This window comes from Triturus cristatus, chromosome 8 (genome assembly GCF_964204655.1).
Source record: "Triturus cristatus chromosome 8, aTriCri1.1, whole genome shotgun sequence".
NCBI classification, from domain to species: Eukaryota; Metazoa; Chordata; class Amphibia; order Caudata; family Salamandridae; genus Triturus; species Triturus cristatus.
Genome location: NC_140591.1, coordinates 77,437,603 through 77,461,142, shown reverse-complemented (window position 1 = coordinate 77,461,142; position 23,540 = coordinate 77,437,603). Strand labels below are relative to the sequence as shown.

The window sequence follows — 23,540 nt, the reverse complement described above, 5'->3', positions numbered from 1 at the left end:
CTTGAGTGAGATGGGGAATGTCTACCACCATGGCACCAGTGCCTGCTGAGATCCCTGCACTCTGACATAGGTGTGTCCCTGCATGCAGCACATGAGTATGTATCCCTCACCCCATCCAGTGGTAAACTTTCTCCTCCCTGCTGTCACCGCTTTGGGAGGACACAGGTGGGCAGCGGCTGAGCCCAGCTCTCTAGTTTACTCAGCACAGCTGTGAAATAACCCATTATTTCTTCTGCTTCATCCGTTTTATCAAAGCTTTTAAAACTGGAAGGTGTTCAGTCTTCTGCACTTAACACACCTCCCCTTGCTGCAATTATTGCTGAACAGAAATGCTTTTTAACTGACAGCCTGAGTGACAAACAAGACTCCCTCCTCCACACCCCCTGCCTGTCTCATTCTTGTTCTCTTGCTTTTCACACCCACTGTTGGTTCTTTACCCGTTCTCCACCCTTCCTTTGTTCCCCCATGCTCTCCCCACCTATTCATTTCTTCCAAGCCTTGTATCTTCCTTGTTGCTCCCTTCTGTCCCTAAATTACAGCTCCCCTCCCCTCCCCTTGTTTAAAAAACACAGCACTTGATGAAGGCTCGGTTGGCTTGTTTATGACAGCACCAACTTTGTGAAAAGGTGCTTTGTGATGTCCAGAAGAGGGCTTTTTGTGCAGTAGATACAGCAAATGTTTGTAATATCCAGTTTGATTAAATTGAAAGAGGGATCTCGCAGCTGCAAATGTGAAACATGAGCTCCAGGCCTTGAGCAAAGCCCTGACCTTCACTGGTGAAGGAGCTCTAAAAGAACCGGTTAACTTACTGCAGCTGCCATGTCAACACCTTCTAACTCAATTCATGTGTTGTTGGTGCCCTCGGGCAAAGGTACAGTACTCACTGTCAGTGGGGTGCTTTACATGAACTTTGCACAGCAGAGACTGGCATCAGCTATTGTACTGTTTTGTATTTTAGCATTTATTGTATTGTATTATAATTGTATTTATATAGCACTTACTACCCCTGACGAGGCGTCAAAGCGCTTTTTCAGCGAGTAGCACGCTACTCTGGAACCCATAAAGAATTAGTGTAGCGCTTACTACTCCTACGTGGGACACTGAAGCGATGGCCTACATGGGCCGATTTACTGTGATTTTCATGTCCCATCTTGCAGACACTGCTGTTTCTCCCGTTTGTCCCTTCATGTAGAGGCCCAGTACTTGCCATCAGAGACAATTCAGATGCAAACTAATGATGATGTACATGAGATGGTGCAGCGGGGAATGCAGCCATTTCTCCAATCCACTGTCCGTAGTAACTACGCCTATCCTTACAGAGAGTGTTTCTTTTGGTGGTCGATCCCATTATTAGTCTTTGGACAGTGTTGCATGCCCTTGCTACCTTACTAACCAGCCAGTCCAGGTTTTTCGGGGTGGTATTACTTTTCCATTTAGACAGTATAACCTGGTCCGCCATTCAAAGAGCAAGTGTAATTGTGCGGCCCCTCGCAGAGGGTAGATTAATGCATTGGGTAAACCCAACAGGATAGAACTCGGGTACTGGGATATGTCCGTGTCATACATCTCATTAACGTCCACTAAGATGTCTGTCCAGTAATGTTAAGTTTGGGGCAGTGAAAGAGAGTGTGTGTCAGTGAATTCAAGTGTTCATATTGCTGCCAACAACAATCTTCTCCATCCGGCTTTCGTTTAATCACCTCTCTCGGAAATAAACCCGTCCTGGTTGGGATCCACTAAGCCTTGCATGTTAGGAGCTAGATGAGTCGCCAATATGCCGGTGAAAATGTTAGCGTCAACGTTCAGCAGTGAGATGGGACGATAGGACGTGCAAAATATGACGTACCGTGATGATCACTTCTCTCGTGGTGTCTGTTGGGGTGCGCATGATGCTGAAAGAGTGATAAAGGCGGGTCATTATGGGAGCCAAGATAGTCGCAAATGTTTTGTAGAAATCAGAGTTGCAGACATCTTGGCCAGGTGCTTTGTCTGCTTACAGGCAGGTTATCGCCTTGATCACTTCGTCTTGATGGATGTCCCTATCTAATAGGGAGGCATCCTCAGCGGGTATGGACTCTGTGCGGGCCGGGTTAAATATGTTTAAGCGTCCTCCAGGGCTAGTGACTCTGCAGCGTAAAGTGCTCAAATTCTGGCACGATTTGCGTTTCTTGATAAACCTTGTCCCCCTGCAAGCTTCCAATCTCAGTAATTCACTGCTGGAGCATATGGGCCAAGAGACGGTGTGGTAACATGCATCCCGCCTTATTTCCCCCAGCATTGTATTTTTGTTTGAGATGCAGAAGAGCATAATCTACTTTGTCACTGTCTAGAGCTTTGAGCTCCTTCCTGTGTAACGTGAATTGCCGCCGCACTTTGTGAACCTGATTGTTTCTGGGCCTCCTCCAAGTCTAATACCTGTCCCACCAGTCTGTGTTGTTTTTCCTTCCTATCATTATTCAGTTTAGCAGCAATGGCTATAGGTTTCCCTCACACTGCTGCTTTCAGTGTGCCCCACAGCAGGTCAATAGAGACGTCAGGTGTGTCATTGGTCTCAAGGAAGGAGCGAATGGTGTCAGTAATGTCAGTGATGGTTGATTCGTACACTAATAACCTATGGTTTAAGCGCCAGGTGCATGCCGGGGCCTCGTTACCTGGTACCCGAAGTGTACCTCTGAGACAATCGATGTGAAATGAGGCAAGGTTAGGAAAAGATCAATCTTGGTGTAAGTTTGATGAGCTGCAGAGTAAAATGTGTAGTCTTTCGCTGTTGGGTGATCTTGTGGCCAAACGTCTACCAGCCCCATCTCCTACAGCCACCGAAGGACTGAAGCAGTGAATGCCCCCTTTTGTCCAGTTCTGTGTGTGGACCTGTCTCAAAGTACATCTGGAACCAAGTTAAAATCCCCCCCAGCAGAATGTCAGCATTCGGGGCATTCATCACTTGACCCATAGCGTCCAAGAGGAAGGCCTCTTGATGAGGATACTGGTTAGGGGAATATACATTAGCTATTGTGAATCTATAAGTGTTGATTGCAATGCGTAGAGGTAACACCCTACCCGCTATCTCTGCTTGTGTGAAACACGTGAAGAACAAAGAATATTACAGCATGTTGGTCAAGAATTTAGAAAGAATTTATGCATGAGTTAATACATTATGAGACAAGCCACAGGGAGCGGTGGGGTTGAAGAATTCCAGCGCGGTCCATGGCTGAAGTTGCTTATTGCTGCTCCCTGTGGCTTGCCGTATGCAACTGATTTACAGCCCCAGTTAAGACTCACTTGGCGAGCTCCATGGCCTGAAGACAAGTCTTTCTCTTCACAGGTTCCTTCCTTGCACCTTGGGTGCATTTACCCGAGGACCAATGAGAGTTCTCGCCTTGGTACCCCCACCCCTTGGTTTAGGTTTATGGAGCTCATGGCTAACCGCGGGCATCCCAGCGCTATAACAGGTAAGGACAGCTGTCTGCAGTGAGCGTTTAGGGGAACAGCCAAGTTTTGAGCTTCTTTCTAAAGGACCGTTCATTATCAATCAGTCACAACTCTGGGTCCATACTATTCCAGAGTTTGGGCACCAGATGTGCAAACGACCTTCCTCCCCACCTTGACCTCTTTATTTTTGTAGTGGTCATCAAAAATTTCGAGCCTGATCTAAGACAGCGGCGAGGTAAGTAGGGGGAGATCAGAGTTCGTAGCATAGCTGGGCCTCTCCCATACATGGCTCTATGTGCCAAGCAGAGAGATTTAAACTTAATCCTGGTCTGGACTGGTAAAAAGTGTAACTCTTTTAATGCTGCTCTAGCTGACTGATTCCTAGGTATATTAAGAAGTAGTCTAGCTGCCACCTTCTGTACAACCTGTAACCTATCAGTGACGTATTTAGGTGACCCAAGGTATAGCGAGTTTCCATAATCAAGTCTCGAGACCACCAGGGCTTGTACCACTGTCCTTCTTGAGATCTCTGGGAGAAGGCCAAGAGTTTTCCTAAGCATTCGGCGGATACCAAAGCATGTACCAGCCAGTTTTTTGGCTTGTGTCTCCATAGTTAAGTTCTGATCAAGCCACATCCCCAGGTTTTTTATGGAGCATTTCAGGGTGGGAGGTGGGCCCCAGTTTCCTGGCCAAGGAATCTCTAAGCGAGGGTTAAAATTGCTGGCCAGGATCATAAGCTCGGTTTTGTCCCCGTTCAGCTTAAGACTGAACTCCGCCATCCAGGTTCCAATTTTTTCCAAACACGGGGTCAGTTGCCTATGGTTGGCGTTAAGGGAGTCGGCAATTGACACCACTAACTGTGTGTCATCTGCATATGACACAATGGAGATTCCAAACTCTTGTACTATATGAGCCAGCGGGTGCATATAGATATTAAAGCGGGTTGGACTTAAGGAGGATCCTTGAGGTACTCCCCAAGGGGCTGAAAAAGTGTCTGACAGAATGTCGGCCTCCGTACACTGAAAGGATCTGTCGCTCACAAACCAGGCCACCCATATGTTGGCTGTACCTCTAATCCCAACTGTTTCGAGCCTATTGACAAGGATTTTGTGGTCCGCCGTGTCAAAGGCCACGCTAAGGTCTAATAGTACAATGGCAGCGGCCCTTCCTTGGTCTAGAATACTTTTAAATTTTTCGGTGACAGAGTAGAGCTGACTCTGTACTATGCTCTGGCCGAAAGCCCATCTGAGTCTTGGGTAGAATGCTATTGTCTTTCAGGAGCTGTGAAATAGCACTATTCACATGTTTCTCTGCAATCTTTCCCAAAATGGGCATTAATGAGATCGGGCGATAGTTTGCCATAACTGCGGGGTCTAGTTGAGGTTTTTTTTAACAATGGTTTCACAATGGCATGCTTCAACTCTTTAGGTGCGTTCCCTTTTTCAAAAGATAGGGAGATGAGGCTGGTGAGTTGGGTTAAAACACAGATTCACCCCTGGGTGAGAGTGTGAGGCGGAGCTTGGTCTATGGGAGACACAGATTTGATGTTCCGAAGAAGGGAGCCAGCCTTTTCTTTGCTTAGTTTGGGAAACTAAACCATGGTTGAAGGAGAGAGAGTGGTGGGCTGCTCTATGCTAGTAGGAAGAACATGCATGCTCTTAGGGGCTATGGTTGCTGGTAACAGCAAACTCTGGTTAGAATGAAGGGAATATAGATTTTTTCCACCTTATTCTTCAAAAACGTGGCCAACTCATTACATCTTTCTTTTGAGTGTTGAGAGATGTGGGTGCCTGACTCAACCGTTGTGAGCGATTTTACAATCTTGAACAGCTCCTTCGAGCTGTTTGTGGACCTCTCTATGTTTTCTTCAAAAAAGCAGCTTGTGCTTTCCTAATATTCTTATGGTATTGCTGGATAGCTGCCTCGTATGCTATTCTGAACTCCAGTTCCTCTCTAGATTTTTACAGCTTTTATTTTGGGCAACCAACTGAGGGCTGAACCAGGAGGACCTGTTGGAGTTGTTAGATTTAATTGGACCTGGTTTCCTAAAGTTCTTATCCATAGTTCCGTTCAACAAGGTTGACCAATTTTTTTGTGCTGGCTCTAGGTCACTAGTTTCTGATGGGGCAGTCGCCTCAAGGTCTGTTAGCCAAGCTTCCGGGGCCAACCATGGCCATTTGCGTCCTAGCACTGAGCCACTTCTTGTGTATGGGGTATTAGGTTCCGAATAGGGATGAAAAAGTGATCTAACCAGGGCATCCGTATGGGAGCCAGTACCTCTAGTTTGGGATCATTAGGGAAGATGGGATCCAAAATATGGCCCTTATCATGGGTGGCCTGAAGCATGAGTTGTGTTCGCTTTAGGGCCTCTAAATCAGCTATACATCTTTTAGTTGACGGATTATTCTGATCGTCCAGATGAATATTAAAATCGCCTAAAACAGTAAAGTCGCTTTTTTCTATTCATGCTGGCCAAAATGTCTGGGATCGTCTCTATGAAAGGTGTACAGGTCCCAGGAGGCCTGTAGATAAGACTTCCCGAAAAAGAGGAGGTCAGGGTAAGGGACAATCTAAAAGCAAAGGCTTCGCAATCAGTGATCTTGAAAGGAGTGATGGTGCAAGCCAGATGTGCTTTACACATTATGGCAATGCCACCACCTGTTTTACCGACTCTGTCAAGTCCGTATATCTCAAAGCCCTGGGGGAGAGTGCTTATAATCTCAGGGATAGAGCTTTCTCAAAGCCAGGATTCCGTGAGGAACAATACCTCCAAATCTTCCTCCTCTATCAATAGCTTGATCTCTGTTGAGTGTTATTGGAGTGATCTACAGTTGATAAGGCCCATCTTCCAGTATTTTGTGTAACCTTTCCCCATCCCTGTACGATTTGTTTGTTGGGCCAGTTTCTCTGTTGTAAAGCCGCAAATGTGACAATTCAGAGATTCATTGGCAACCAGTGAGTGCAGACACAAAGGGTGAATAGCTCCCTTAAGGGCATCAAGTTACTTATTCGAGTATGCAATCAAATTGGCAGGAGCCTGTTCAATTTGAGCATGGTTCCTGGCCCCTGGTCCCGGTTGGGCACGGACGGGCGCAGATGGGCTTGCGTTAGGCGCGCCAGCGATGCGTCCGCTGCGCGTCGGCACCATACTGGTTTAAATCCTAACCCGGGAGGTGCTGAAGCAGGACACTAGAATGGCAACTTTCTAACAGGGCGGCGGTCTAGCGTCCTACTGGAAGTGAGTATTCCGGGTAAATGAGACTCCCTCCCCTCAATCAGCTATGAAAGCTGCGGGGGACAGAGGAGAATCAGAGAAGTGGTAGCACGAAGGTAAGAATATCTCCCAAGGACACCCGACTCAGAGTAAAAGTCGGTGTTTCTGTTAAAACGTGGCAATAATTGATTATGCAGCAGCAATGCAAAGTACAAATAGCAGCAAAGTGAGAGGTGGCAATAGAGTAAAATAGAGTAAGATAGCAGCAATAACTGGTTAAAATAGTTAAAATACTAGCTACCTCCTTTCCATCTTTGTGGCTCGAGTGGTGTTTCTCTATTGATTGTTGAAATACTTCACTACTAATCCTGTGCTATTTAAGTAACAGCTATTCCAAGACCTCATCTCCTTAGTGATTGATCTTTGATGATGTTGGGTTTCACTTTACTGACGTTTGCTTTCTCTTCACAAATTGTACCTACCTTTAGAAGAAGGTGTGCTCAGTTTACTTGGCATCGAACGTGTTATTTAGCGGCACAGGAGCAGTGACTAGAGCAAAAGCTACAGTCCTGGGATCAAGTAGATCGAGGTTTGTGAGGAGGTCCTTAGTGTTAGCTCTATGCAGAGATCTTATTTGAAAGCCATAAACCGGACTCCTCATGTCCTACCCTAATGAGAGCTGTGAAGCATTGTAGGAGCAGATAAATCAGTAGATCAATCCGTGTATTACTCATGCTCCTGAGCTGCCTCTTGGATGTCATCCCAGATTGTGAGACCACCACTTACTTGAAGCGCTGGGTGAAGTGACGAGGGATACACTTGTACCAGTCCGCTAGAAGAGCCATTAAATGAGGACTGGAAGACCCAACAACGAAATGGAAATCTGATCTTGAATGAGAGTTTACGAATCACTAGTGGGAAGTAGCTTTGGGTTTTGTGACCGAGGTCTTGAGAAATGCAATGTTTAAACTTCAATTTAAATTAGCACACAGACATATGTAATACCCAAGCATTGGCACAGCATTTATCCTCATCCGTTCTGTGGTGCCGAGTGGAGAAGCTGACTCGTTCCATAACATTTGGTCTTGCCTTGTCTTACAGATGTTCTGGGTTGTGTAGTTACCTCTGGTTCAGGCCCTCACAATTAGGAGCATAATGAGTTACCCCAAGATCTGTGTTTTTGTGGGCTTGTGCCTAGGACTAAAGTGGATAAGTCCTCATCTAGATTCATTGACCTGGCACTGTACATGGCCGAGTTATCTACGCAATGGTCTGGCGAACTCCCAGAGATCCTAGTGTGATGATATTGAGGACCATGCTACATAAATGGGTGACCGCTGAAAAAGGAAAGTATATACTTCACAGTGCAGAAGGCAGGAGAGGGACACGATACACAAGGATTGGGATGCCAGTTTCTTCAAACCACCCCAAAATCTAACGAAAGCCACTGTGATATTTTAGAACTATGTATGTTTCTCGACTCTTGACAGCTGACGAGCATAATTACAACAATAATGGGAAATAAGAAAAAAGGGGTACATAAAATAGTTTGGTTTTTTTTTTAACGTGGTATTTGGCACATATTAGGATGACACTGATTAAAGATGCAGTTCTTTAAGGCGGTCTAAATAAGGATGGTCCAATCTTCTAGGTGATTCAGCCCTGTGCGGAGACTGTTAGTTTTCAAAATCCATTTCAGTTCTTCTTTGTTTAGCAACTTGGAGATGTCCCCCCCCCCCTCTCGGTGGAGGTTTGACCACACTTATGACAGTCCAACGAATGTCGTCCTCTGAATGTCCAGTCTCAAAGTGTTCCAACAAGGGGGCATTAGGAGTCTTGCATCTTATTCTGCTCCGGTGTTGGCATATTCGAATGCGTATTTTTTGGGTAGTTTGTCCGATAATATATTCTATTGCAAGGGCACAAGATTGCATAGACAACATTGCATGTGTTACAGTTTGTGAATGATTTTAGTTCAATTCGTAGATTTTCCCAAAAAAATCTTTGCATTCAATCGTGAGATCACATACAATACAGTTTCCACATTTAGTAGTGGCCCGTGAGTGGTGGTAGCCCCCAGTGATCGTTCAAGGTACTTATTGGGTAAGGCTGCGCGCACAAGGTGATCTTTGATATTTTCGTTTTTCTTGAATGTGAACATGGGGCGTTCAAGATTGAGCGTGCCGGCATTTAGAACAGCCCAGTTCTTTAGAATGGTTTTGCGTACTGTGTTTGCAACTAGGGAGAAGGTAGTGACACATACCAAGAGATTCTGGGATGGTTTGGTTTTGGCTTCCAGTCGGACCTCACGGGGGCAATACCATGCTCTTTTCATGGCATTATGCACAAGTCTGCGGGGGTATCCTCTGCTGGTTAGCTTGTTACGTAGTATTTTAGCCTCATGGAAATAGTCCTCCTACATGGAACAGTTCCTCCTAATACGAAGGAACTGGGAATATGGTAGTGAGTCATGGAGAGCCCAGGGTGGTTACTGTCATATCGGAGTAAGGTATTACGTTCTGTTGGTTTGCGGAATAGACTGGTGATCAGAATGTCCTCTTTGTGCATGATGTTGAGGTCAAGAAATGGGATGGATACTTTATCGTGTGTCAATGTGAATCTCAGCCCTCTTCAATTGTTATTGAGCTAGTGAAGAAATTACTCTAAGGTGGTGTCAGTGTCCTGCCAGGTCATGAAGATGTCATCTATGTACCTCTTTCATTGTTTAATGCCGGTGTTAAAGGGATTGGTGGGTGACAGAATATGATTGGTCTCAAGTGAGTCCATGTACAATATAGCCAAGTTTGGAACAAAAACGGCCCCCATGGACGTTCCCTTCACTTGTTGGTAGAACTGATCCTCAAATAGGAAGAAGTTCCTGGTCAGACATACCTCTAGGAGTTGAAGTATAAAGTTTGTGGGAACCGAGTGAGGTCATGGTCTTTTGTTAAGGACATTTTCCATCACTAGTAAAGAGTCTATTTGTGGGATATTTATGTATAAGGACTCTACGTCCAAAGTACACGAGGTGTCCATGACTGGGTCGAAAGGGTGGTTTTCAACCATGTTGATCATGAACATGCTATCACGTATATAGCATTCGGTGAGTGGGACAAAATCTTTAATGAAAAAGTCGACATATTGGCCTAGTGGCTCTAAGATTGAGCCACAGCCTGAGACAATCGGCCGACCAGGGGGATTTTCCATATTTTTATGCACCTTGGGCAAGGTGTAAATCACTGGTGTACGTGGTGATTTGATGTCTAGAAATCGGTGGTCGTGTTTGCTGAGGAAACCTTGTTCAAGGCCATCATTGGTAATTTGCAGAATCAATGTTTGTAGTTCTTTAGTGGGATTGGTTGATAATTTACAATAATGATCCGTGTTAGCCAATTGTCGGTTGATTTCGTCTCTATATGTATTGATCTCTTGGAGTACTATACCTCTGCCCTTGTCGGCCGGTTTAATCACAAGGTTGTCATTCTGGCGTAAGGTAGTGATGGCAGTTTTTTCTGCTCTGGTAATTTTGTAGGGGATGTATCGGCGCAAGCTTTTTAATTGCGCAACATTTTTAAGGACCAATTTTTCAAAAGTAATGATCTCACTGGGAATCATGTTTGAGAAAGTAGATGGAGGGCGTAACGGTGCGTTGAATGTGTTGGTGGGGCATGGGTTCTGTAAAAAATAACTGTGCAATCTTATCTTGCGGAAGAAACTTAATAGTTCTGTTTGCAGGTCTAAGAAGTTGGGATAGGTAGTGGGAACAAATGACAGTCCTTTGCTCAGTATTGACATTTCATGATCTGACAGTTGATGTAAGGAAAGATTGAAGATAGGGAGCTTCCATCGTAGGGGTTACCATTGGTACAACTATCCCTATTTCCCTAGGGGCCATTGTCGATTTTTAAGCTATGGGTGCTTCCACAGAATGGCACACAGCCAGCTCTGTTTGGTTACTGTCAAGGTAAGATGTTATCACTGGGACGAGATAGAGCAGCTAGTGAGGCATCTTCTACAGGTTATGGAAGGTGTGGGAATGTTCTGGTTTTGGAAGATGGTGCCCAATGTAAAGCCGCCACTGCCTCCAGAGAAATCAATGCTAGCATTCTCCTTCATGCCTGGTTGTGAGTATCGGGTTTATGACTGGTGGTACAACAGTGCCTTCTGAGTGTGCCGTTTGATTAGGAACATCGTTTTGGTCCACTGCTGGACTTCATGTTGGAAAATATAAAATAGGATACGGACACAGCAAACGCAGTGTGTGCAGCCTCCAAGGGCTAGGGTTTGCAGGTAAAAAACACAAGCAGGAGCCAAGTCGATAGCTACCTCCCCAATGTCATTGATAGCAGTCACAAAAGAGCTTTCAGAAGGATCAGCCAACCAAGCTTAACTCCAGAGGTGGCTTCTGGGGCTACATATGTGGTAAGAGCAAAGCAATGGCAGCTCTGCCTCCAAGCAGTGACCTTCCATATTTTCCCTGGACCACTCCGCATATGCCATGGGATGCCTGAGGTTATACATTCCAGAGTAGCAGGAAGTAACCCCAGACATGTAGGTACTCTCCATCGTCACCCATGGTGCTGCCTGGAGTTTCATACCTCACTACCCAACATTCCACCACAACTGCACAGCATCAGCCAAGAGCACAAGAGGTGCAGGAAGAGATGCCACCGTCCCACGCATCCGCTGAATTAACACCAGCAGCAAATCATTCTCCCACCTCGCCGCCAAGACATGGAAGACCCTCCCCATCCACCTGCATCAGACCCAAGACCTGCTGACCTTCAGGAGACTTTTCAAAACCTGGCTGTTCGATCAGTAGCTGCGACATCCCCCACCCCTCCAGCGCCTTGAGACCCTCACGGGTGTGTAGAGCGCTTCACAAATGATTGATTGATTGATAGATCTGCAAACTCTTAACGGTAGAAGAACCTTTTGTTCAAGTGCAGCAAAGATCGGGTTATCCTTGGAACAAACCCTTGTTTCCTGCCTAAGGCTGTCTCCCCGTTCCATGTCTATCAAGCAATTTATTTTGCCATTTCTTTTACCCCAAACTAGTTGTTTACAGAAAGGTCCTTAAACACCTTAGGTTTTGAAATTCCTCTTATGTGCAACATTAACCTTACATAATCTTAAAGGAAACTAAGCAGATTTTTGTGGCTTTTGGCCTTTTCAGCCTTGGGAAACCAGTGTCCAAAGTGGGTCTTGTCAGATGAATTGTCAAATATATTCAAGTTTGCCATGCCTAAGCCCAACACAAACTATCTAAGACACATTCAACTCTGAAAATAGGAGTGACTACGACTTTCTGCACACATTATTATGTGAATATGAAGCATACGTTGAGCAAACCATTCTTAAAAGTTTGTTCCATACATCCTTGGTCTAGCTTGCAAGCCTCCACTTTTGAGAGAAATAGATTCATATGCACCCTCCTTCCCCCTGGATGTGAGAATACCTAATTCTCTTTAAGTGCATACGACCATACCAGTGCACACAGACTTTCCTGCTTCTCCTCTCTACGCCTATTTACTCTCACCCATATAATAAAACAAATCCTAAGGTGGAGGATGACCTGGTGCGGCGTAGTGCGTTTCGGGGGATAGATCACAAGTCACCACAAAACATCTGCATTGAACAAAAGCAACTTGCAATGTCCGTCGCCAGCATTAGATGGCAGTAGTGTGCAGAGTATGTAAATCTACAGCACTACAAACCTCAAATCCCTTGTTTCATATATGTAATGTTTTCCTCTCGTGAGATGAACAGAGCTCCCAATTAGGAGGAGGTTGGCAAGACAGCCCATCAGAAAGTAAGACTTTGAAAGAAGAAAGGGTAGGTTTTGCTTAAGGTGGGCATTAAACTTTAGAGGAAGGAAGAAAGAAAAAAAATGGAACAAGTGCCTGAATACTGGGGCGAGGGGCGTATCTCACTCCCAGCAGAATTAAAGCAGTGAACACAGGAAAGAGAGGGTAATGGGGAGTTCTAGTAGGAGGAATTTGAGTGTCCATCCCATGGGTGTGTGTGTATATGCATGTGTGTGTGTAGATGCAAGTGTGAATGTGTATATATGTATGTGTGTATATGTCATGTGATCAAGGCCCCACGAGGGCTGAAACGCGTAATGGCGGCGGTGCTGGGCATAGAATAAAGTAAAAAGAGCACTGAAATCTGGGTTCGCTTCGTCTTTTCTGCCATAAGAAGTTCGAGACGAGTTTTCAAGATTTATATATATGTGTATATATTCTTTAATCCTTTGTTTTATGTAGTCCCCTCTCAACGTGGAACAAACGTGTACGGACTCCACTTTTGCTTGTGCATAAGTTTATTTAGTTCGCTATTCCGCCATGACGTGTTTCGGCCTTTGCAGGCCTTCATTACATTTTAGATATATACATATTTACTGAAAAAAACAAAGGTTAAAGGAACGTTATATTTAGATGAATATGTCATTGACAATATAGATGTTTTAAACTAAAAAAACTACAGAAATTCACGTGGGAGCGAGATGACACAGGGAGAAAAAAAGCTCCCTGGGCCAGTCGGAACGCTCGGTTTTTAAATTGGCACCCCTGCAAGACTCTCGTGGACCCAACCATCCAGATATACAAATATTTTTAAGCATTAATTTCTCAAAGACTACTGAACGGATTTACACCAAATCACAAAAGGCACAAGCTGCGGACCAAGTTCTAGCTTCCTACCAGATTTGGTGTAATTCAGTTTAGTAGTTTTTGCTGTGGTGCTTTTTAAAGAAGTCTATAGAAAATGCATGTGGTTTTGCGTTTTAGGACCACCCCTTTTCTCACAGCCCTCCTTGATGGATCACACCGAAACATTCCATATGCAAGCTAGGCAAACAAGAGAACGTTTTTGGAAAGTTTCGGGAAGATTCGTCCAACGGTGCTAAAGTTATTAGCAACACAAACGCATTTCCTATGGAAACTCTGATCTAACAATAACTACCCAGTGGCAACCACTACTGGGTAATATATAGATTTAATATATACTTCTCCATGCACCGCTTATACTCTTTCATATTATATTGTTTATACCATATAAAATTTTAGCCTTTCAACAGCACTTATGAAATTGCATTATCGCATCATTTGTGAGAACAGAGTGCATGATTGAGTGTTGAGTTATAGGTAACGTAGTGTGGCTACCGAGTTGAATATAAGTTGTAGGTGTTGCATAAATAGTTAATGGTATAGTTAGAATACCTAAATTTTATGTAGTTTCAGTTTTGTTTGTATAGAAAGAATAAAGATGTAGTAATTAAAAGATGGTGCCTAAACTATACGTCTCAAGTATAACTAAAGCTTTAGCATTTCTAATGTTTGCGAAGTTTAAGTTTGGTTTGTAAAGAAAGATTAAATAAAGTTTTCCTAACTATACCAAAGGTTTAACCTTTGGGTTTTTTCCCAGTGAATTTTAGTGTTTTTTTCATTTATAAAAATGTGTTTCAAATCATAGAGTGTATTGTCCTTCAGTGAAGTGTCATACAGTAGAGTGGAGGAGTGTGTAGTGTTGTGTAGTGGTGTAGTGTAGTGGACTAAAGTCTCATATAGTACAGTGGCGTGGAGTGCACAAAAGTGGACAGGCATAGTGTAGAGTCGAGTAAACTTACAAATTGGAGTTGTGTCTTGTACAGTGAAGCGGTGTGTCGTCGACTGTTGAAAACTGTCATACAGTGGAGTAGAGTGTTGTACAGTCGAGTGTAGGGGAATAGAGTGGAGTACAGTGTGGTATAGTGGCACAAAGTGTAGTAGAATGGAGCAGAGTGTGGTAGAGTGGAGTGTTGTACGGTGCCATAGAGTGGGGTTCAGTGGAGTTGCGTAGGATAGAATGTAGTAAACTGTAATACAGTGCTATGTTATGTTGTAGAGTGGCATGGAGTAGAGTGAACTGGTGTAGCATACAGCTGAGTAAAGGGTTGTGGAGTAATGCATGGTACAGTGGAGAGGACTGGACTGGTGTGCTGTAGAATGGCAGAAAGTGTCATAGAGTGGAGTAGAGTACCACAGAGTGGATTACAGTGTTGTAGAGTAGAGTGCCGTTCAGTATGGTCGGGTGGAGTGGTATAGACTGGTGTAGTGGTAAGTGGAGTGTTGTGGAGTGTCGTAGAGTGAGGTACAGTGTAGTGGTGTACTTTGGAATAGCGTAGACTGGAGTGGCGAAGAGTGGAAAACCATACAGTGGAGTGGCATAGAGTAGAATACTGTAGAGTGTAGTGGGATACACTTCAGTGGCATACAGTGGAGTAGCATACAGTGGAGTGATGTAGAGTGGAATAACGCTGAGTGTAGTGCTATACAGTGGAGTGGAGTATCGTACAGTGGGATAGCGAACAGAGGAGTGGCTTACAATGTAGTGGCGTGGAGTCACATAGTGTAGAATAGCGTAAAGTGTATTCTTGTATCGTGAAGTTGCATACAGTGGAATAGCACAGTGTAGTAGCGTTGTGTGGTGTGGAGTGACGTACAGTGTTATAGTGTACAGTGGAGTGGCATAGAATGGAGTGGCGTGGAGTGTAATAGGGTAGAGTGGCTTATATTAGAGGGACGTATACTGAAGGGACTTATACTGGAGGGATGTAGAGTGGAAGGGCATATATTGGAGGGATGTAGAGGGGAGTGGCATACAGTGTAACAGTGTGAAGTGACAGAGTGGAATGTGGTACTTGAAACAGACGTAGTGTGAAAGTGGGTGAATGGATGTAGATGTATTATGGTAGGAATATAGATTGAGGTAAATTCTGCTAGGTGTAAATAGTGTAAAAGTTATAAATATTCAAATACTTAGTTATAGATTGTGCTGCGGTATACCGCGGTACATGCTGATAAGGCAGTATCTGATTGGCTAATCTTTGTCTTTACAAAATGTAAAAGGCAGCTATGTCGTTTTCAGTAAACGTTAGCTGTGTTCTAGTTTAGGGTTTTAAATATAAGTAAGTAGTAGGTTTTACTGCTGTTCCATACCTATTGCCACTTTATGAAAGTAGTAATAGGTAGAGAAATGTATTTATATTTGTCTATATATTTTTACAGCACTTTACAGAGAAGTGCGCAATTTAATTTCTTTTACATTTTTCTTAAGTAGCGCAGTAATTTGTAAGTATTACCATGGAACTCTGTAGACTTTTAAAAAAAAAAGATATATATATGTAAACAATTAGAAATACATCGTCGTAATATATATGTGTATATAAATATAGTGTAGTAGTGTGTTTTTAATTTTTGATATATATATATATATATATATTTTAAGTACTGCGTTTCTTCCTAGGAAGTACAGCACTACTCAGTACATTTTTCTTAAAATATATAGAAACTTATAGATCATTTCCCCTACCTAGTACCACTTTGAAAAAGTGGTAATAGGTAGGGAAAAATTATAAAACCTAATACTTACCTATATCTAAGGCCGTAACCCAGAACACAGCCATGGTGTACTTAAAACAACATGGCTGCCTTCTGCTTTTGTAAAGGCAGTCATTAGCCAATGAAATAATGCCTTGTCATCACAATGTACTGTGGTCGTTTCATGAAATATCGCAAAAGTTTGCGAAACTACTGCATTAACAGATGTAACTAACTTAAAATGCCTTATAACTTAAAACATACTTACCCTTCTTACATGTAGTACACAGAAAGATCATCTGAAGATCATCTGCACACCATATTAGCAGGGCTTAACTTGTCTTTGAGCACCTCTTGAAGGAATTATTGAGGAGGGAAGGGAAATGGATAAAATATAAAATCTTTCATTTTATTTATTTCATAAATAATTAAAACCATTGCATTAAAATCACATTAAGAACATCATTTAAAAAAATCTCAAAACTGATGTAACTATGTAGCAATGTTCTGAAACATTGCCAGCACTATATAAAACTTTCAAATAAAATAAATAAATATTGTATAATTCTGCCAAGTTTTATGGAAATGTGTTCATCCGTTTTCGCCCTATGTCCAATGAAAAAATCTATTGGTGGAAAAACGTATTTTGGGTTCCCCCTCTTATCTTTGCTCCTCTTTGACCAGTCACAGCAAAACTTTACAACCTCCGATGTAAAAAAAAATAATATCTCAGATGTAGAAAAACCAATAGGTCTGCAGTGCAAAGTTTTGTGAAGATTCGTCAAATGGGGCAAAGTTATTAGCGAGTAAAAATCTGAGGAATTCCTATACCTGGGGATCCTAACTAGAACTTCAGACTACCTACCCCCCTCTGTTTATCTATCTCTCTCTATGTACATATATAGAGAGAGCGAGAGATATATAGATAGATAGAGAGAGAGATAGAGAGAGAGAGAGAGAGAGAGAGAGAGATATCTCCACATCCACCCTATATTTGATTAGAACAATTTAGTTGAATTTATATAAGGTCTACAACCAGACTTCAATTGTTCAGAAACCTGCTGCCCACCTATTTAAAGCCAGAACATATTGAGGGGTTCTAGAAGCTTTATATTGGAACTCATGTGTTTTTTGATTCTCATTTAAGATTATATGCTTTGCTGAAACACCTAATATTAAGCAGAATGCGACCAGATGCATCCCAACACCAAAGCCCATCCCTTGAAATCTGATTCCTAATTTCTAAGACCTGCAATCACTCAAAAAACGACTATTCTCTAGCCCTGGATCTGTAACGCAATCTTAGCATATACAAGTAAACCTTCAGAACGCCATGAATTTTGCTTAAATGCTCCTGAAGACTGTGTCGGTACCCTTTTTTCTTACTTTAGCCCCCATTGTCTTTGCTTATCTCTCCATCCTTAGTTGCCCTGGTGTATTACATCTGACTGTACGGTAGTGGGCGTTATCAAGTACAGGTCTTCTGTCTGTTATCCATTAAGAATACTTGGATTGTGTATGTATTTGCCTCATCTGTGTCCTTTTTGATTCCCTTTTAGCAAGGAACGTGCAGCTGCTGCTGCTGCAGCCAGCGGTCCTCACCGTGAGGCTTGGACAACAAAGGGTCCCAACTACGACGACATGTACAACCACAGTGTGGTGATTAGTATTGAGGAACAGGAAGATCTCCAGCGAGCATCAGCGGAAGGAAAGACCGTCAAGGAGAGACCCATATGGCTACGGGAGAGTACAGTCCAGGGGGCATTTAATGACACTGAGGGCACCAAAGAAGGTATGAATGGGCTTGACATTCTGTGGAAGTGGGTGGACATGTCTTTAGCCCTTCCCCAAATGTATTTCATTTCTGTACGTTGATACCACCTGTACATAACGTTCATGGTTAATGTTAAAACATTTCACAAGTAGCCAGTAGATCACCTTCCTTCACTACATGTTTCTTTCCCATCCACACCTTTAGGACATTCCAGACCTTGTAAAATCACTAAAGAAATATTCTACATCATTACCGTATAAATTTGCAGGCAATGTATAAGTGCAGAACATGGAGGTTGGGTTCACAATTGCCTTGTTTTTCACAAACTTCAAATTAGAGCTGTAGCAAATCCATCTTTTCTTCATGTTCACCCCAGATTTTTCTTTTTTTTTCTGGACCCTATGTTAGTTTATTTTGAATTCTGTGCACTTTACTCCTGCTAAGCAGCAGTAATGTGCCTGAGCTCCCCCTTCAAATATGGGTAAATTGGCTTACCTCTGATTGACATCTTTAACATATATATATATATATATATATATATATATATATATATATATATACACACACACACACGTGTATGTATGTGTGTGTGTGTATATATACATCTGTGTGTATATATAAATATATATGTGCATATAAATATATATGTTTTGAATCCCCTCAATATATGGGGAATTTAATATGAGCGCAATGAAAGTTTGCAAGTATGATACATTATGTACTTATAAGCAATAGTATGTCTTCCATGTCTATCAATGACGATGTTGCACTTGCACTTTAAAAATGGGTAATTCTGTGACGTATGATTAGGTGATCAAGGCCGCTTGGACGGCGAAACGCGTCCTGACACAAGAGGAATAAAAATAATAATGCTGCAAAAAGTTGGTCTACGCTGGTGATTTCCGCGCGCAAGCGTGTGAATATCGCGAGTTGCTGTGAGATAAATATATATGTTTCTAGTGTATGGTGTAGGACAGCGGTTCTTAACCTGTGGTATGGAGACCCCTGGGTGTCCTCGACTCCTACTCAAGTGGCCCGCGACTGCTTAGAAAATACAATAATATTAACAGATTGATTAAGTGTATATTAATAAAGAAGCACAATGAAAAGTTAATTTGGTATCCTGAGATGGATTCGTGGGAGCAGTGCATGTATGTTTAACAGAATATAGCATGTACAATGGGACGGCTTCACTTAAACTTAGAAAAGCTCCAACCTTCCCAATAAAATTAAAATGCTGTAATTTTGGGTATTTTTATGCTGTGAAATTGCCTAGGCTAGGGTCCTCAGATTCCACTAATGACTCAGTGGGAGGTCTACGGATTCTAATGAATATTCCGTTGGGGTCCCCGGATTGCACTGAAGGTTAAGTGGGGATCCACAGAAATCAAAAGGTTAAGATCCACTAGTGTAGGAAATACACTCGGGCCAGTAAGGTTAAATGCTACCCGTGCACTGCAGCAAATATTGTGCCATCCATAGAGTGGGCCTGGGAAACATTGCTTTAGGTCTATGCTATGTAGCCTGAATGCAGCAGCCTAGAAACCTGCTATCAAGCCTGTCAAAAATAACTCTTTTTGACAGGGAAGAAACCCTGTTTTTAACATTAATAAGTCACCCTTGAGTACAACCTGCCACCCACATGACGTGTGTAAAATGAAAGTTGGCATGTTCCTCCAGTGAATAGTCCCCAAAAGTTATTCTCACAGGCAGGGCTGTAGCTGGATTCTATAAAATGTCTAAAATGCAGATTATAAAGTTTAATCTGTAACTTTTGACAGAAAACTGCATATTTATTAAACGCTCAATTCATTGGTAAAGTTAGATGTTTAATAAATATTTAGGGAAATGAACTTTCAGAAAATACCTTTTCCTCTGCCTAAAGAGCATGGAGGCTAATTTGCTTTAGCCTGCCAGCAGGTGTCTAGCAAGTGCTTCTCCTTAATGAGCTGTAAAAATTGCTCCCAGAGCAAAACGGTGGCTTAGGCCTGGTAATACGACAGACTGTGTGTGGGGCATTGGATCAATATCAGCCCAGGAAGGAGAATTTGGGTGGACCCAGGAACTTCATTAAATTGAAAGGGACAGAGGTGAGCTCTGCCCATCCATAGTTTAGTGTAATGAGAGAACTGAAGAAGGAAAAGCCTTTGTCCCCAAGGCCCACACTAGCTAGGATGTCTCCTAACCCTGGGCTGGGATGGAAGCTACTCCCATGACTGGTTTGGAGTGAACACAGGGGAGGGAACTGCTCAATACCCTGACCATACCTCTGAGTGAACAAAGAGCGCTGCGGAAGTGAGGAAGGGTTTACTCATCTTGGATTTTAGGAGTGAGGAATCACTGTCGGATTATTTGGAGTAGGGCAAACAGGAACTTCTGAAATAGTGTGTAAGTTTGTCCCTGGCAAATTAGGGGCGCATTTTACTCATTTGGTTAGGGAGAGCTAGGAGTCATCCCCCACCCACTGGCTAGTGCCAATTATAAATATGGCATCTCAAGATACCCTCCTTAGAATACTTTATGGACCTGCAGAAGTTTAGAGGTAGACTGAATCTGTGCTCTGTGCTCTGTGACCTGAGAGGAGCCCTGAAGGACTGCACCTCTTGTACCTTGGGGAAAAAAGAAGTGAACTCCAAGGGTCAGTTAGCTGACCTTCTTTCGTAGTCAGCTTGAAGTAGCACCTAGGTAAAGGTCGACCGCTGCTAAAGACTGTATTTGGCACTTTGTGATTTTTGGTGTTATTTTTGCTCAAAACTTTAAACATTTATATCTCCAATCACCTTACTGGATTTTTGTAATGTTTATGTCATTTGTTTATCAAATTGTGCGGTAGTTCTCTAATTTGGATTGAGATTTTTTTTGTTTGATGTTTTTGATATAATACTGTTTTGGTACTGCATAAATACTTTACAAGCTTTCCCGAAGCTGAGCCTGCTTGCTGTGTGCCAAAGCTACAAGGGGCTTGAGCTCTAGTTAAGTTAGTGACTTTGGGGTTCACCCTGACAAGTTAATGTTATTATTCCTTGAGTTGGGCTTCTTGTCATCCCAAATAAAAATCCCCGTTCTTATAGGGGGCATTGACCGTCTGCATGTTCTCAGGGGCTCACTATGATATTCCCTAAAGATCATGACATCACACACCTCCGAATCATATCCAAGTTTATTATTTTCAATATTGGAGTCTGAAACAATACATGGTTGTTGTCAAAAAGATAACCAACACTGGAGAAAATCCTTCGCAAACCGGATGTTTGGTATCCTGCCGTTCAAGTCATATAGAGTTTGACTGTCTTCTAATACAGAGATACAATGTGTAGTTGCCATCCAATCAGGTGGCTTAAGGCATATTTACACATACAGCGGTGCTTTAATCACGGTTAGTAGTGGCCAAACCAAAATTGGACACCACATCCTCTCCTGCTGTAGTCTTTTCCATCTTGACTCCATTCCACAGCTCTATTACTCCCACTGCTTGCTTTATTCTTGGACAGAGGGCTCAGGCTACAAGCCTACAACCCGGCCGCCCTTTCTTCCTTGAAGAGCCGCCTTGTAATGAGAATATATGCACACTGTCCAAGCATGCTTTGGTTAAAATTTCATTTGGAGTAGTAAGGAATCTTGGTCCAGATATTTTTGGGTTATTGAAGGGTGGACGAAGTGTTTTTTCCATAAAGTAGTTTGCGGTAATAGGCTGAACCTGAATACTGCATTGATTTAACAGATATTTTGAGAGGTACCCAACCCCTTTGTGTAAAGAGTGCTCAAACCCTCTTCCATTTGCACCAATCATTTCTTCCTTATTCCTCTCCTGGGGCATTTAGAAGGCATTCTTGCAATAGGAAATGCAGCCCAGAGTTCCTGAGTGTTTGCAGACAAATCACAGCGGGAGGCGGTGAGGAGGTCCCCAGCTATTCCCTCCTCCCACATTACCCCCTCGTAATTGCCTCCTCCTTCTAGAGCTAGAAAGCAGTTGGCGATGGTGTGCTGTGGGGAGGGTGCCTGCAGACCCATCTCTGTTTCTGTGATGTGGGTCCAGAGCAAAAGGGGGTGCTGGGTGTGAGTGGGGCAAACACAGTAGTGGCAAAAGAGCAGCAGGCAGTGGAGGCAGCGACAGATCTTCATTTCCTGTCTTGGGATTATGGGAGAAAAGTTGCAATCTACTTTGCATTCATGAGTGTGGGCCTTTCCTGGCTACAATCTGTCCTCTCTGCCTGGCTTCCACGCTCACCGCACACCTGTTGTCTAACGCCCCCAACTTATGTAAAATGTTAGTATATTTTTAATTTCCAAACCTTTTTTCTGCTTTATTTTTAAACTCGGTTGGTAGTGTTCTGAGGGTAATATGCAGCAGCGGGGCATTAGCTGGAAAGCGGTATGTAATCTTTCTTTCAAGACACCCAGCACATCAGGTGGAAAGCCTGTGTGCTTTTTCGGTCCAAAAGTTTGAAAATCTGGATAGAGAATGTGCTGAACTGCAGGTGCGGTGGCATCAAGGGAGAGCTGAACTGAGCATGTGTCTGCCAAGTAGCACAGCCTAAGCATGCCCCAGCTCTCATCCAGAGCACTCTGACTTGGAAGAGTGTCCAGGATGGGGGGTGGTGCATCCCAGGACCTCCCTGAGTTATGTAAACACGTCTGTAAGAGGTTCAGAGAAGAATATCAAGAACCATTTTGACATTCAACAGAGTTCTATGTTGGAACCACAACCCCCTTGTGTAAACCTAAACACATCCCCTTTCCTTATAGAAATAACATTATGGTTTAGACATGAAAGCAAATGAAGAAACAGTGAAACCACATAATAAGCAAACAAGGTACAGAGAGTGAGTAGGTAAGTAGTAGGGAACCAGGCACAGACGTAGGTGCACCTACCACACCTAGTCAAATGGATTCACAGATACCCTTCTCACCCTTCCTTGTTCTAGACAGGCAGTCAGCACATTTCTTTCCACCAAGCTCTTCCTTGCAACCACATTACTTACATCGCCCTCTCCTCTTCCTTTTCCATGAACCCTCTTTCTCACTCTTGCCACGACACAGCTGCAACCCTTTTACCACTGGTACTCCTAACATTTCCACTTGCGTATCATGATTCTGACATAAAGCTAACACAAGGAGATGATGGACGGAGCACTGAAACTTTACAGCCACTCAGCCCCAGTCCCAGATCTGAGTTGAATCCATCATCATTCTTTAGCTCACTTCGCCACCACAGTTCAGACCCAGCCATATGCAAATCAGTCTTGACCCTGTGTCTCATGGGAACAGTAAAGCCTGAACTGCCAAGCCAGGTCTTCCCTGGACCGGAAACCAGCATCCTGGCACCAGTTTCAGGGTAACACCCCTCATCAGCCACGCTAGCTTGAATCCAGTGGCAAAGTGAGGAAGGGACCCACGTCTGGGCATACCCTGCCAACCAAGGGCAAACAAAGCAAACACAAGATGATGGATGGAGTTTTGATGCTTTTGGCAACACATGTTCTCCATCAGTGCATCTTTTATATATTCACATGCTTGAAACAGATTAGCCAGTGGTATACATTATAATACAAAAAAAAGAGTAGGACGCAGGCTCACTTTATCAAAACAGGTTCCTTAGGATCGTCTGTCTCACTGCTGCATCAGCTTCTGCGTCCATATCAAGGCAGTAGTGCTTTGTGAACGTGTGTCTCCTCTTTCAGGTTGCTGCAAGGCAGATGACTCATAACTGCTTACCAGCATAGAATGCCACAGTTGACGCCATGCGCACTGTTACCATCAA

At 43.3% G+C, this 23,540-nt stretch overlaps 1 protein-coding gene across 2 annotated transcripts in view; it reads left to right on the top strand.

Annotated features, from left to right (window-relative positions):
• GTF2E1 (general transcription factor IIE subunit 1) overlaps positions 1–23,540 on the top strand; it is a 265,820-nt gene that overhangs the window by 227,942 nt on the left and 14,338 nt on the right. For both annotated transcript variants that reach the window (XM_085621041.1, XM_085621042.1), the window contains exon 4: positions 17,565–17,797. In XM_085621041.1, the coding sequence (XP_085477167.1) occupies positions 17,565–17,797 (233 nt within the window). The remainder of the gene's footprint in view (positions 1–17,564; positions 17,798–23,540) is intronic.